Here is a 17,044-nt window from a genome sequence, read left to right as displayed (position 1 = left end):
TTTCCTACGTTTCTATGTATAAATTATTTCTGTAGAGTGGAATTTGCGGCCTGGAGCGCAGTTTTTAAATTTCTTTTTTTCTCTCCCTCTACACTCTGGCGATGATGTCACACACTGTGACACGAACATTCCGTGCAATACACACCCATTATAATCTCAGAATTTCTCCAAAAATGATCATGGTCATTGAACAGGGATTGATAAAAAACTATATGACCTATCGAAACGTGGATTAATACACCAATACACAAGACTTGTGTCTACTGTTTAAAGTTTAAATGGAGTCGCTAGGTGAAATTATGCCGGAGAAGCAGACGTTTAAAATTATTGTTCTTTTTCGCTCATTTTTTTTCGGCCGTCCCATTCACTTCAATGCAAAATTTTGGGCAGTTTATCGCGACTTACGTTGCGAAAAATTCATATTCTGTAGAGAAAAGTAATAGCTATTGCTGTATGGGACCATTGCTGGGTGCGATTGCCCTGAGGCCCTAACAAGTGATCTGTGACAACAGAAACTAGAATAGGATCCATTAGATCAATCATTAAGCTGTTTTCACTTTACGCAACATTTATTTATCCTCACTGTTGTTCTTCCCATAATTAAAACGAGTGGTCAAACAGGTCGATGCAAAGCCTTGTTTGAATGCAAACAGCTAATAGGTTTGAAAAATATGCCCTTAGCCAGCAGGTGTTGGTGGTATCACACAAACCTTTTGTTAACCCGTGTTTGTAAAAGGCTCACAGCGTTTCAGGACGAGCATTACGGGAAACCTCACGCTACAGAGATGACTGAGGCCTGATAACATGTTACCTCTTCTATCTTAATTATTTTTGAAGCCAGTGGGACACAATGTTTCACACTGAGGGACACAGATTAAATCATAGTCCTCTACTGTGCACAAGGAGCTTTAAATGTACTGTAAATTAATCACTAAGTAGCTCCCGAGGAGTCGTTGAAGGTTGAATCCTGTGTTCTTGTTCTTGGAACTTATTCTGCAGGGAAGGATTTAGCATTTTTAGCAGTGGCCTGCTCCACATTCACACCTGCAAACTGCCTTATATGGCCCCATTTTGGAAATAACTTCGAACAAATATGGAAATATATTCTTTGTTTAAAGATGCCAAGGTGGCAAAAGCAGTGTGGAGATTTTAAACACTGTCCTTCCAGTCATGAGTCACCTAGCCTGTGTTTAGCTACCAAGTCCTGTGTGTTTTGGGGCCTCAGGGCACCATGACACCATGTATGAAATCAAGGGTGGGAGAATGTTTTACTAAATGTTTTACCTCCACAGCTCCCCGGGCGCAGTAATGTGCTGCCCACTGCTCCTTGCATGGTGTGTTCACTTGTGTGTAAAAAAGGATGGGTTAAATGCAGATGTTGAATTTCCCCATTGTGGGATTAATAAAGTAATCTTCTTCTTCTTCTTCTAAAGTAAAAGTACCAATACATCAGTGTAAAGATACTCCAGTAAAAGTCAGTAAAATATTATTTAAAAAGCGTTTTTTAACCCATAAGAACCCAGACCCAGTTATCCTTAAAGGATGTGTTCTATAAGTGGACCACATAGAACACATTTCTGGTGTTTTTTAAAAAAAATACTACCCCTAAATGTCAAAGATCAGTGATGTGACATATATGTTACAATGGGCGTTTATGGTATTTATGTTTATGCTATTTTTTATTTTAAAATTGAAAAAAACTAGACACATTTTCTGCTTACAGAGACACAAATTTTCCTTTTTATTTTGCATCTCCATAACATATATCAAAATTGTGAGTTTAATTTGTTCAAGAAATATGGTCAGAACAAGTTAAATGTAATACAGGACACCCTATTAACAGATTAGAATTGTTAAATGGGTTTAAACTTAGCCTAGTAACAAAAAATAAGCTTTTTAAAATTAGCTTCTTTTTCACATTTCTGTTTCCAGTCACAGCCACATTTTGGAGAAGTTGCTTCTTGTCCCAGTCACATGACCACCACACCAGGGTGTTGAGTATAAGGTGAAACATAAAGCTGAATATGGGAGATTCTAGAAGATTTAAAGTGTTTGTTACACGGGTGTCACCATGGGTTCTTAAGGGTTAAAACCTCTTCAACTCCTTGAGGATGCTGGCGTCCTCTGACGACTTTTTAAAAAGTCTGTAGTTTGTGTTTTAATGACTTAAAGGAAGAAGAAGAAGCTGCTGTGACTTCTAGGACAATCACAGCCTCATGAAACTTTACAACCACAAACTAGAGACCTAGAGCATTCAGAGGACGTGTTGCTTTTCTAGGTATATTGACAATAAAAGGGTTTCTCATTAGTTTAAACCAGCTATTCTCAACCTTGGGGTCGGGACCCCAATTGGGGTCATGAGATGATTTCTGGGGGTCGCCAAATCATTTTGGAAGTCAGATCTGTCTCCACTGTGTTAAAGTGTTCATGTGTTAATGTGTTTTAGTCTTTTTGGTCATTTTGTGTTTTGTTTTGTCATTTTGTGTCTTTTTTGGTCATTTTGTGTCTTTTTTTGGTCATTTTCTGGTCAATTTGTGTCTTTTTTGGTCATTTTGTTTCCTTTTTTTGGTCATTTTGTGTCTTTTTTTTGGTCATTTTGTGTCTTTTTTTGGTATTTTTTCTTTCTTTTTTGGGTCATTTTGTGTCTTTTTTGGTCATTTTGAGTCTTTTTTGGTCATTTTGTGTCTTTTTTTGATCATTTTCTGGTCAATTTGTGTCTTTTTTGGTCATTTTGTTTCCTTTTTTTGGTCATTTTGTGTCTTTTTTGGTCATTTTGTTTCCTTTTTTTGGTCATTTTGTGTCTTTTTTTTAGTCATTTTGTGTCTTTTTTTGGTAATTTTTTTTCTTTTTTTTGGTCATTTTGAGTCTTTTTTGGTCATTTTGTGTCTTTTTTTGGTCATTTTGTGTCTTTTTTTTTTGTCATTTAGTGTCTTCTTGGTCATTTTGAGTCTTTTTTGGTCATTTTGTTTCCTTTTTTTGGTCATTTTGTTTCTTTTTTGGGTGATCTTAACTATGCGTGTTCAGTGAGCAGGGGTCGCGGACAACATGCATGTTAAATTGGGGGTCGCGACTCAAAAAGGTTGAGAACTACTGGTTTAGAGAACAGAAGAGCTAGCCATCTAACTGTCAAAATACAGAAATCTCCAAAATTTCAGAAGTGTTTGAAACCAAATCACAGCACTTTTCCTCAAGCTCTTGGTGTCTTAATGTGGCATTTTAGATATATACCTAACCTTCATATTCTATGTTATATACTGCAGGGGAGTTTAAATAATGCATTATATTGTATCAGGGGTGAAAGTAATAACTCAAGTTCTAGTACATTTTTGAGGTATTTACTTTACATGAGTATTTAACTTATGTATGTTACGTATGTAGTTACAGGTTACAGATTCATTTTTTTTTTACCAACAAAATATGATGACTTCATAAAATATGATACTGTACTGTGCTGTAAATTAAATTATCCAACAGCGTACAAATTAGATTGAGCTCCAGCTGTCATATTAATATGCTGTTTAAATATTAAAGCATCAATTTCACATTTCCAATAATATGATACATACAAAAATATAGTAGTAACTCTAGTTTGCATATAAATAAAATGCAATATTTGCCTTTGAGATGTGCAGTGGTAAAAGAAATAGTTATATTCTATTTAAGTAAAAATACAGCTCCGTAAAAATACTCAGTTTAAAGTAAAAGTCCTACATTGAAGACACAAAACAACACATATAAAGGTACTGAATATAAAGTGTACTTGAAGTACAATTAGTTTAATCATAGAAAGTTTTAATAAATGTATTGACTTTTATACATCACGTCTTAATTTTAAGATAACTGTAGTGATGCAAAAGGTACAATTAATTACCCTCAAATGAAGTGGAGTAGCAGGAAATTGATTTAATAAAGTAAAGTTCCACCACTGGACATGTGGTGCATCAACCTGTAAACTACAAATACCTCAAAACTAGTAATAATGAACAAATATCAATATAATATCTATTAAATACATGGATCCTTTATCTATATCCTGGAATGATCATTAAAGGAAAGCCCTCAGAGTTTAATTTTGTTTGTTTGGGTTTGAGTTCGTTAAAATATGTAGATAATGTGCATATTTCGATTACTTTATTTGCCTTAAATAATTGTATGTTTAAGTATTGCTTAAAGCCATGTTATTTGTAACTTTTAATTTAGTTAAAATCTAGCGTATTTTGTTTATTAAAATACAAAGTAAAACATTTAATTACGGATAAAACATAAGTATTTTTGTTAAGTGTTAAAATCTACAGTGAAATCGGCTATAAAAATATATATACTTGTTTAAAATATACATGTTTAAAATATATATACTTGTTTTGTTTAAAATATATATACTTGTTTAAAATATACATATATATATATAAAATATATTTACCTTACCTGTTTAAAATATACTTGCCTTTACTTACCTGTACCTTTTGTTGGTGATTGCTTTTATTTACAGTTGTTTATTCTTGTGTTTAAAGGTTTTTCACCTGCACTGAAATGCATTGCTCAAACTGCAAAATAAAGCAAGTGTTGCAGAGTTTACAAACAAAGTCATTAAATGTATGAATATGAATTAAATATGTAAAGAAAAAGTCTATAGCTTCATTTTCCTATCAGGTATAGTGTCCAAACAACGGATTTATACAGCAGGCATCTGGTAGTCAATAACAGCTGAAAAACACAGTTTTATGACTTGAAATGAGGTCATTGGCTGTTTGTTTTGTCCTCACCACCATCTCTGTGAATGGAGACATTCATTCACCTGATTATTCTGCTCAGAGAGAGATAGAGAGAGAGAGAGAGAGATAGAGAGAGAGAGAGAGAGAGAGAGAGAGAGCAGCTCTTCACTCCTGCAAGTTTGCAGCTCGCAGGGAGAAGATGAGGATTCATCTATTTTGAGGGTCGACTCAGCCCATTTTCACACCGAGGCTGTAACGAAGAAGAGGTCAGAGGAACAAATAAACTGGATTTGCGCTCATCACCATCATCATCCTCATCATCCTCACCTTCCTCCTCCTCAGATGAAGGATATAAAGAAGACAGATAATACAATGGAAGTGTATTGTAAGGCGCTACCGGGACGACAGGAGACATTCATACTCCTCATCTTCTATCTTCATCTGTGGTACCAGCCTATAGTGAGTCTTTTATCCTTTTTATATATCTGGGATTAAATATTCTCATTCATGAAGTGATGCAAAGTGCAGCAGAACTTGTCCCTCCCTGCTGCATTTTAACCAGCTTATTAAAAAACGATCTAGTTAACAATTACAGCCCTAATGACATCTTTATTGCAGTGCCATTACCGTTATTGTCCTCTGTCCTTCTCCGGCACACACACACACACACACACACACAACTTGGACAGCAAATGTCCTCATTAGCCGCAGGCGCTAATTAGCGGTGATCGAGGCTCGCGATCTGCGTCCATTATGCCACCTCTCTGGCATCAATCAGACCTCAACAGGGAAGACACGAGATCAAAGAAAAAAGGGGGTCCAGATGTTGTCTTTAATAGTGTGCAAGGTTTGAGCATGCAACTGCAAATGCACGGTCATATAAATGATTTTTTTTATTTTATTAATAATGGTATTGTGGGGGGTGAATGTCAACTTCAGAGCAAGGAAATTATTTCAAATTATTTTATTTTATTACTTGAAAATGTGGCAATATTCTGCTTTGCTTTTATGAGAAATATCTTTATCTAAAAAATAAAATAAAATAAATGAATCTGCACGAGTGACAAAAGTGCATCCAAAGAGGTGTGACTGTTAATTATGTTAGTTAAATAGCCAGTTTCTGTGTTTTCACTCCATCATTCAGCCAAGCGAAGAGCATCGACTCGTGTTAAATATGTCTGTAGATGACTGAAGTTGTCTGCATGGTGTTTCCAGGCTGAAGCCATCCACCCGGACTGCGCCATCATCGCAGAGCACCGGAGGGCTCAGGAGGTTTGCAGCCAGACGAGGAGGAGCGAAGCGCGGAACCAGAGCGAGCTCAGCGGTGGGTTCATGCGCGATGCTGCTGCTGCTTTGTGTGTTTCTTTGGAGAGATAACTGGGAAGATCCGAGAGGTTTTTAATAGACAGGAATGTGGGCTAATCTAAAAAAAAAAGAAGGAAAAAAAAGAAGGAAGAAAGAGTTTGAGAATGGTGTGGGTTTAACTTTCTGCAGGATGTGTGATCTACCAGGTAGTGTTTTATTCTGAGGTGTGAGATACAGCTCTATTTATTTGGCTTTGATAGATGACCCTCATGAGAGCACATCCATGAGACATTTAGATAAATACAGGGCCATAAAAACCCTCACATGATTTCAATAGCTGACATAAATCCATATATGTTGAAAACAGGCACGCAATCTACACTGTAAAAAATGTCTGTAGATTTTACGGTGAAAAACTGCTAAACCATGACAGTAAAAGACCGTAAAATGATAAATGGGTTAATTCACTTTCAGTAACAATAAAAAACAATGTAAATGTATATATATCAGCCAAAACTGTGTTTTTTTACACTTTTTTTGGGGGGGAAATTACTCTACTGTAAAATACATTGGCACCGTGTTTGTAACCAAAAAATGCTGTAAAATATACAAGCATCACTGTAATTTTTGCATTGATTTTTTGTAAAAAATACTTTTTCTCACTGTTAAATGTACTAAACACCATATCTCTAACAAAAATATATAACAAAGTTATTTTCGATGGAAAATCTTTTTATTTTTTACGGAAAGATATGGAGTAAAATGGCAATCTTAAACGTGAAATCAAAAGTGCTAATATAATTTTACCGTAATGTTCGAAAAAGATGCACCATATTTATTACGGTAAAGTTCTGGCAACCACAGCTGCCGGTTTTTTTACCGTAAAAACAACAGTTGTTTTTTTACAGTGTAGTGGGAGATAGCAGGTCAACAGTACACTGTAAAAAATGTTTGTAGAAATAACAGTAAAACACTGTCAATTTGCATCAGAAATAGGTCGTAAAATTAAACATTGTACATCACCGTAGCAGATACTTTTAATTACTGTCAATCAAAGAATAGTAAAAAACTTTAAATTCTACCGCCATAAACTGTAGAAAACACACAGTTTTGCTGTAAAAATATAAATTTTTCATGTAAAGTTAATGGAGAAATACCACGATGACACAATTATCCTAAAAGTAATAGGATTATTCTGTATAAATTACAGTTTTTGCTGATATTTACATTTACATACGCTCACTGTATTTTTTACGGTGATGTTCTGGCAACCACAGCTGCCGGTATTTTGCTGTAAATTAAACAGATTTTTTTTTTTACAGTGTAGATGCCACATAGAAGTGGTGTACATCATCTGAAAGCTAGCTGGAGACCTGAAGATTTACCTGAGATGCAGTTTTTCTAGTGTTACGACCCGGCTCGATTTTGTGAGCTGTAACATGTGAAAAAGGAATAGAAATGAGGTGGAACGTAACACTGGGAGGTTCTGGTTAAATCAGGTGTTTATTAACCAGTAAGAGAAAGCTTTTATACAACAAAATCTAACAAAAAGAGGCTGTATGGGGCTGACAATTATAAGCAATACAATATAAAATAAAATAAATTAAATTACCAAACTCGTGGCTTAAAGAGAACTCTAAGAAACAAAAGGAGGTCAGCACCAATAAGCTTTCACACAATCCAATCCAATCCAATCCCCTTTATTTGTATAGCACATTTAAACAACACAAACGTCTCCAAAGTGCTGTATATAAAATCAACAATAAAACAAACAATTCCATATACCAATCAGCAATAAATAATAAGTGTATAAATCTAGAATGATGCCATAAATAAAACAATACAATCAAAACAGATAAACATAGTAAAATAAAATAAAAGACGTAGTTAAAAGTAGTAAAATAAATAAAATAAATTGGACAACCAATGTTGGACACAACAACCAAAACAAACTAAGACTCAAACAAAGGATGTCCAAACTCTTGGTGTTCTTTAACTTACAAAGTGACAAACTACAGAATTTACAAAGTTCAAAAGAAACACACTGTCTGAAACCTTCTCAGACAGTCGTGAACCTGTGATGCACCTTCATTAGGTGCATATAAAAGTTTAAAAATGTAGTGTATAATTGTATAAGGGCTTAGAACATTACGCTATAGAATATGGAAAGATAAGCTGTTTTTTGGGGTTTTTACCAAATCAAGTCAAATCAAATCGAATCAAATCAAAATTACTTTATTTATCTCTGAGGGTAAATTCAGTTAGTTCAGCCTGATGGCTTTAGGAGCGAAGGATCTTTTGTATCTTTCCGTCCTGCAACAGAGAGAGAGGAGCCGTCTACTGCTGTTTTTTTGGTCCATAAAGGTTTTGTGTAGCAGATGATCTCGGTATTTCAAGATGGCCTCAAACATGTTGACAGGTCATCTCTCCACCACCTCCTCCAGTGTGTCCAACCAGTCCAAAAAAAAAAAAAAATGGTTCAAGAAAATCCCTTCAAAATACCACATTAAGACACCAAGACCTTGAGGGTCATCATACTAAAACCCATGCTGTGTTTGCTTTTAAAAAACCTTTTGCACTGCAAAAAAGCCAACTTGTATTTTTTGGCCTAAAACAGTGATTTAAGTTGGTAAAACTTGGAAATATAAATTATTGACATTTAGGGCAATAATGTTAGTTAGCACAACAAAGGAAGCCAGTTGTCTGCTCAAAAACAAGTTGGTGAGTTGTTGTTACTTATATCTTTAAGTTGGGGTTCACAACAAGGGACAATAGTTCTGATAACTCTTATTTCTTTGTTGTGAAATTCGGACATTAGCGAAAGCTAGCGGCTAACTGATGCTAGCGGCTAACTGATGCTAGCGGCTCTACAAGAGTAGCCATTAGCGTATCAATGCTAACTCAAAATTGTGGTCGCAATATTAGCTGACATTCATAGCGGCGTTACAATCGTGCCAGAGATTGTAAGTTGAGCAAACTCAAAAACAAAACTTAAAATATTTAGTTTCATTGTCCAACTTAAAGTTTTATCGAAGTTTTTTTGCCTTGAAATTTTGAGTTCACCCAACTTTTCTTTTTTTACAGTGTGGTATTTTGGAGATTTGTGCAAGAATTGCATTTTTTGGATGGCAAGCACTTCTGTTTTGTAAACTGCTGAGATATATTGTCAGTATACTGTATATATGAAAGTCATACCTTCCTCTGAATGTTCTAAGTCTCTAGTTTTTGGTTTTGCTGTTTCACGAGGCTGTGATTATCTTAGAGGTCACAACAGGTAATTTTATACAGGGAGCTCAAGTTTAAAACAAATGCTCTCACTACAACAAAAGGACTACAATGGGGACTTGCAGACTTTATCATCATGCATGAATAAAATCGGGCTCATTGAATCCAAAAGAGTCTCAGCTTCCCAGTGATATCCAACGTATGCAATTACAATACTGTTTAGGGACCCCAGTATGCAGAAATATTCAAATACAGTAGGTGAAAACAACACATTTGCATGGTTTCTCCCCAAACTGCATGCTATTAGCATAAATTGGGCTTGTCCGAAAGGGTATAGACTCGTGCATTTTCATTCAGATATCTTAAGGTCAGAGGTCAAGTTTTGCCTAAAATTTGGTGCGTTCTCAACAACATATCATGACCAGGTTCAATTGAGGCCTTGAGTTATCTAGTCTCATTTAATCCTGCTTCACTGAGCCTGTTACAGCCTAAAGCAGACAGTGATGTCAGCCACAGATGGAGGGTCCTTGTGGAGTTTAACAGAGTTCAAGGAAAGTCCAGTTGTCACTGACTTAGTAGATAGCACTCATATTACATTTTTTTTTTAGGTTTCAGCTCTATAATCTTTCTTTTTTTTAAATCAGAGCTGGATTTTACAAGACAGTAGCTGCAATTCGATGTCTGACCCATAAGAACCCAGACCCAGTTATCCTTAAAGGAAAGTTATTATATGGGGGATATCCCACCATTTCTGATGTGTTTTCAAAAACACTATCCCTAAATGTAAAAGATCTGTGATGTGACATAAACATTACATTGGGCGCTTATAGTATTTATGTTTATAATATTTATGTTTATAATATTTCGTATTTTAAAATTAAAAAAAAAACTAGACACAAATTTGCCTTTTTCTCTGCATCTCCACAACATCTATCAAAATTGTGACATTATTAGTTCTGTTTAACAACAAATTATTTTTTAGATTTCTTTTTAAGTAGCATAATAATAATAAATCGATAATAAATAAATAAATGTGTCTTTTTGTTTATCAAAATTGTGACTTTAATTTGTTCAGGAAATATGGTCAAAACAAGTTAAATGCAATACAGGACACCCTATTAACGGATTAGAACTGTTAAATGGGTTTTAACTTAGCCTACTAACAAAAAATAGAAGATTTAACGTGTTTGTTACACAGGTGTCACCATGGGTTCTTATGGGTTAAAGGTGACATCTTTAAACAGCCAAAAAATTCACATAACTATCACTGAGCAGCTGGAACTAGTGACTGTTTGAAAAGTTTTTTAGAAAAGGTCAATTGATTAGTGGCTGAATTTACATAGACAGAGCACTGGAGTACTGGAGGTGGATCTGTGGGTGTTGAAAGGTTAACTGCAATAGAAATAGCAGCAGAGAAGATGTGATGCAAATCAGACAATAATATCACAGAAAAAAACATTTACCAAGTTCTAATCGCTGTGCTCTCTCTGTCTCTTGTTACATGAATATATGTAGTTTTATAATATTCTCATGTATATAACCCTGGCCAAAAAAAGAATACGTTTTGAGGACTGGCATTATCGCCACACCGTCTTATTTGGTGTGAATGCAGCCTAATTTCTTTGTATGGGATCTATAAAATGTATTATCTTACAACCCAGTTTCTAAAGAAGTTGGGACGATGTGTAGAACATAAATACCAAATAGAGTGTACCAAAATTCAGAATTTATAAGCGTTTATATTTACAAATACAAATTATTGATGCACTAATAGCTCTTATTGCACTATCCCTTGATTGTTTGCTTTTATTCTTCCTGTAAGTCGCTTTGGATAAAAGCGTCTGCTAAATGACTGAATGTAAATGTAAATGTTCATCAGTTTGAACTTTAACCTCTTAAAATCCACCAGCCTGTGTAGGCTGAAGGGTAGCTGAAGGGTTAGGATTATAAAGACAACAAAAAAAATTCAACCAAAGCTTTCAACAGAAGAACTGTTAGGCTAAAATACACTACTGGTCAAAAGTTTTAGAACACACCAACTTTTCCAGAATTTAATTGAAAGTTATGCAGTTTAATGTCTCAGTGTACTCTGAAATTAATGCACATTTGCAACATTTAAAATTATTCATTGAGCATGATAGTGTTTTGAAAGTAAAAAAAAAGTTCAAAAATCACATTTTATGTTGGACTAAAGGACTAAAAAAAGACACAAAATGACCAAAAAAAGACACAAAATGACAAAAAAAAGACACAAAATGACCAAAAAAGACACAAAATGACTTACAAAGACATGAAAAGAATTTAAAAATGGACAAAATAGCCCAAGACTCCATAGAGTTAAGTTGTTAACCCATTTCTTGTTCCCTGAAAAAGGCCTACTTGTATAATTCTGAAATGTACATTATTTTTCAGTTTTGGTTAAGCTTACCTTTTTTTATTTACCTCTGGCAGTTCACCACTTACCTTTGTACCCTTTCAAGCTGTTCATTTGACTTGAACTGCTTGAATTTCAATAAAAAAATGGAAAAATTGGGGTGTTCTAAAACTTTTGACCGGTAGTGTACATGCATGAGGCTTCATTTGAAAGATAAAATCTTCTAGTTTCTGCAGCTGTGCTTGTTTAGCTTGTGACTAAAACAAAACTGAAATGGTTAAAAAAAAGAAAACGTCCCAACTTTTTTGGAATCAGGGTTGTATTTTTTAAAGGTCAGAGAATTTTTCAGAAACTGACAGCAATCCAAGTGTGTTAATCCACCATCGTACTGATCTAATCTCCACCATGACACCTGTTGTTCCTCCTGGTGAGGTGACCCGATGACTTAATTGTACACTAATGAACCTGACGTCTCCCAGAGGGCCGCGCTGTGTGTTTTCATATCAAGGTGCGTCACTGAGGCCGAGCTCTATTGCACTTCATCAGAAACTGCCCCAGAACAGCAACACTCTGGCAACTCCCCTCGGCGAGAGTGATGAACTTTAACATTTCCACACTAATTTGATCTTAATTAGCTCTGATGTCTGTGAACGCCGAAGCGACATAGCGCTGGGTACAAAGTTGTCATGAACTGCTCATTACACAGATAAATGTCTGCACATGAGTCTCACTGTCTAAACAGGTGTGCACGCACGTCCGTCACCGTGGAGCCGACCACGCAGGTGACATGTAATCACGCTCAGGTGGAGAGTCGTGCAGAGTTGAAATTTCACCTTTTGGTAAATGATGACAGTAATCTGTGACTCCTGGTGGTAATGGCCTGAGGAGACGTCATATTCTGCACACTGCTGTGAAACGTAATGCCACTGGCCACAAATCAGCCAAATAATGTCGTCCTCCTTTGATGTATTTGATTAATATGTCCCAGTAGGGCGCCACTGGAATGAGTTCTTAGAGCCAGAAGTAAGTTAGCATAGCATTTTAGCGCTCTGGGGTCTATCCTCTCCAACTCTATGAGGATTTTAATGTATCAATGAGGATGTAACTGAAGTTACAATTCAGATTCAGTTTTTCAATGCAATGATTCAAATTGAACAATAAAAATTCAAATTATGTGATTCAAATTCAGTTTTTTAATGCAATTATTCAAGTTAAGCAATTCAAATTCAAATATAAATAATTCAAATTCAGTTTCTGGTGGCTCATATTTCAGCCCATAAGTTTTTTTTTTGTCATTTTAAGTCATTCTTAGCACGCTGGTGTATGTTAAAGTGTTCATATTTCTGATTTTTTCTTTTTCTTTTTAACTTTATTGCCTTCATGCACATTTACAGACAATTAACATCACAAAGGAAAACAAATCAAAACATCTTGAGATTGGGTCTCATCTGTCACAAAAATGGCACTGTAAAGGGTATTACACATATTTTATCTGGTTCTGTTACGTATGTAGTTACAGGTTACAGATTCAGGTTTTTTTTTTACCAACAAAATATGATGACCTCATAAAATATGATACTGTGCTGTAAGTTAAAGTATCCAACAGCGTACAAAGTAGATTGAGCTCCAGCTGTCATATTAAAATGCTGTTTAAATATTAAAGCATCAACTACACATTCCAATAATATGATACATACAAAAATATAGTAGTAACTCTAGTTGCATATAAATAAAATGCAATATTTGACATATTCTGCTGAACAAAAATGCAAAAAACAAAAAGCATCCAAAGCAAAACTCCCATAGGCAAATTCTCAATAGACTTCATAATGATGCTACTTCTGGGTTGGCCTACAAAAAGACCTAATTTTGTTGGCAATTTTTTAGCATCTAAATCCTATAAAAACAAAGCAGAATGCAATAATTTGCTTATCCTCTCTGACATGTGTTCAATTTAAAACTGCACAAACACAATGTTCATCCATGGTCATATTTAATCCAATAAACGTTTTTTTTTTTTGTTTTTTTTTTACAAAATACACACTGAATTCTGAATTTGATGCTTTCTGATTTTATTTACATTTCAAACAGCGTCCCAACTTTTTTTGGATTCCGGGTTGTATTAACAAAAAAATGTTACTGTGCTGACTAACTTCCTTTTGATTGACAATTTGATTAATCAGCTGTTTCAGCCTGAGCTTGATTATGTGTTATTGATTCTGCAGTTTATCAGCAATCAAATAAGGGAAAAACGCTGAAGGATTTAATGGATTTCAGCAGCTACACACATGAACATGTTCTTTTAATACTTTATTGCAAGGCTTCTTACTTTCACAAACATAATGAGTCATTTCGTTTTCTTTACAATATTGTACCTCCATTTTTTTAAGCGGTGGTACATGTATGCATGTTCATGAATCTGTTTGTGTGTGTGTGTGTGTGTGTGTGTGTGTGTGTGTGTGTGTGTTAGTGTTAGTGTTGGGGAGGGGACCATTTAGTTCATCTCCTTAATTTGGTTAAATATTTCCACTGTTTTTACCAGCCTTTCTTTACAGTATAACTTGTTCCAAATATGTATTTGTTCCCTATTTCTAAAAGTTAGTTTTTCCATCTCTAAACTTTGTTCTGCTGTTAATAGCCATGCTCTTAATTTTGGTGTATTTGATTGTTTCCATGCTTTAGTCACCTGCTTCATGGCGGTTACTCTCAGTAAATTGAGAAAATAAATGTCCTTTGCTCTTATCTTCCCTTTTAAATAAATACCTAACCAATGTTGTACCTGCAAAGGCTCTTTAAACTCAAAAATGTACTTTAATATTTCCTCAACTCCTTCCCAGTATGTTATTAATACTGGGCATGTAAAAAGCATATGCATATAATTAGCCTCCTGTTCTCCACATCTTCGCCAACATCCCTTGTCTAATGCAGGGAAGCATTTCTTGAAATTGTTAGGTGTAAAAAAAAATCTCATGCACAAACCAAATTTTCCTAAAGCACTGATTTATTCCTTGGCAAAGAAATAAGTCACATTGAAAAGTGGTATTAAAAATGCAAATTTAGCCAAAAATAATGAGATTTCTTGAGGCAAAAAAACACCCAAATGTTCACTAAACCTTAAAACTAAATCCCATTAAAACCTTAAATCCCACTGAGAAGCCAACTGATTGCATGTTGCTTGAAAAAATTGAAATGAAAAATGAAACTAAATGAAAGATGTTATCCAGCTCCTCCCTCAGCGGCGCTGTGAAAGCTCTCACTCTGTGTCCAAAGTAATTTCAAATGTCATTGTTAATCCTAAATGAGGTGCCTCTAAACGTATAGCCTCCTCTCCAGCTGTCAGTTGATAAAGGGCCAAGAATAGATCCTTGCTTAGTGGGAGACAAAACCTTTTGGTCGATATGAAAGGAAACTCTTAAACTTCTTGACACGAGTGTTAATTGTGATGTTTGGACTCAGCGGGGAACCTTATGGTTTTCCACATGATAGTTCAAAATGACACAAAGATGTCAGTCACAGTGAAACGGTGTAAGTTTCCATAATTTACGGTTTCCACTGAGGACAAAAAAGATCATATAATTGTGGCTCTTTCTTTCTAATCGCAGGCTAAAAATGAAATCTTTTCATAATCAGCATATCACAGTTGTCACATCACCCACAGTTTCTGTATGACTCAAATCCAGAGATCTGAATTTAGGTGTCTCGGAGCGGGAACTCCCTTATGGGAATATTATTCCACCACTTGACAGTCAGTAGAACTTTAATTCGCACTTGCAAAGCAATCTGATCTGCAAGAGCAATCCAACAAACAGCCTGAAGTAAACAACCTAGATAAAAACTTTGGTTCATTACTTGGGATGCATCTGAATCTGAATCCGTTATTCGGGAAAGTACTAAACAGATATTTTTTCTACATGAAGTCCATATTTTGGGGAAAAAAAGACGTCATTAACATGTGTGCATCAGCCATTAGTTTAGTGCTTTGAATGCACAAAACAATAAAAAGAGTAGTTTAGACCAGCAGTTCTCAACCTCTTTGAGTCGTGACCCCCAATTTAACATGCATGTTGTCCGTGACCCCCGCTCACTGAACACAATCTCACACGCATAGTTCAGATCACCCAAAAAAGAAACAAAATGACCAAAAAAAGTAAACAAAATGACCAAAAAAAGACACAAATTGACCACAAAATGACCAAAAAAGACACAAATTGACCACAAAATAATCAGAAAGACACAAAATGACCAGAAAAGACACAAAATTACCAAAAAAAGACACAAAATGACTAAAAAAAGACACAAAATTACCAAAAAAAGGAAACCAAATTACCAAAAAAGACACAAATTGACCACAAAATGATAAAAAAAAGACACAAAATGACCTAAAAAGACACAAAATGAACAAAAAAAGACACAAAATGAACAAAAAAAGACATTAAGTGACCAAAAAGACTAAAACAAATGATTTGGCGACCCCCAGAAATCATCTCGCGACCCCAATTGGGGTCCCGACCCCAAGGTTGAGAATAGCTGGTTTAGACGTACATACTAAAGTAGTTATTTTAAACCTTACCCTGATCTTTTTCCTAACTTTGACCAAGTTTTGTTGCCTAAACCTAACCAATAAGTTTAATTTCACAACATTAACCTGTCTGTCACTTGACGTGACCTGACCTCTGTGACACCGATCTGACCATCTAAAGGGGGGCAAGGCAATGACCACATGTCAAGTGACTCAGCACCACAAGTGAGAAAAATTATTTATTCATTATTTATCTGTTTCTTTATTTTGTTAATATTTATTATTTTCAAGACAGAAAACGAAGGGAGGGCGACAATGGGACAATTTTTTTTATTTTTTTTTCCCCTCGAGGGTGACTGACGGCGCCCCTCCAGCAGATGGTGCTCTAGGCGAACGCCTATGTCGTGGCTCCGATTGGCTACCATGACTAACATGACTCTGCCTTTGCCAACCATAATCGCTTATCTCATTGTTAACCCATCCGTCCTGTCTCCTACACAGTTTATTTAATCAATGCATAATAACGCACCCCTGTTACTGAAAAAATAACGGCTATAATGTTATTTTAAACTGCGTTATTTTAAACGGCGTTATTTTAAACGGCGTTATTCCAAACACTGTTTAGACATCACATGCAACGTCAAATATCCCGCTTCACCCCGATGGCCTGTTCATAGTAGTCACGCTTCCAACAGTCCCACCAATGTTCCACCTCTGTGACTACCACTGGAGGCGGAAAATTGGTGGGATCATTTGATCCCGGTATCCCACTTCGGGCACTTTCATAGTGCAGGCGAGACGTTACAGAGCCGCAAATGTCCCGGCATGAAACGGAAATATGAAAGGGGCTGATGTAAGGGTATTTGGTCATACATTTCATCCTGAGGGCGACATGAATGTTTTTAGCGA

The 17,044-nt window shown here is 35.5% G+C and overlaps 1 protein-coding gene across 1 annotated transcript in view; it reads left to right on the top strand.

Annotated features, from left to right (window-relative positions):
• Positions 1-5,009: 5,009 nt before the first annotated feature.
• Positions 5,010-17,044, top strand: part of LOC131980585 (pituitary adenylate cyclase-activating polypeptide type I receptor-like) — a 53,105-nt gene continuing 41,070 nt past the window's right edge. Inside the window, exons 1-2 of the mRNA XM_059344841.1 lie at positions 5,010-5,171; positions 5,928-6,036. Of these exons, the coding sequence (XP_059200824.1) occupies positions 5,055-5,171; positions 5,928-6,036 (226 nt within the window). The 5' untranslated portion in view covers positions 5,010-5,054. The remainder of the gene's footprint in view (positions 5,172-5,927; positions 6,037-17,044) is intronic.

Source organism: Centropristis striata, chromosome 11, assembly GCF_030273125.1.
Source record: "Centropristis striata isolate RG_2023a ecotype Rhode Island chromosome 11, C.striata_1.0, whole genome shotgun sequence".
In the NCBI taxonomy this organism is placed as follows: domain Eukaryota; kingdom Metazoa; phylum Chordata; class Actinopteri; order Perciformes; family Serranidae; genus Centropristis; species Centropristis striata.
This window is presented reverse-complemented; position numbering and strand designations above follow the sequence as displayed.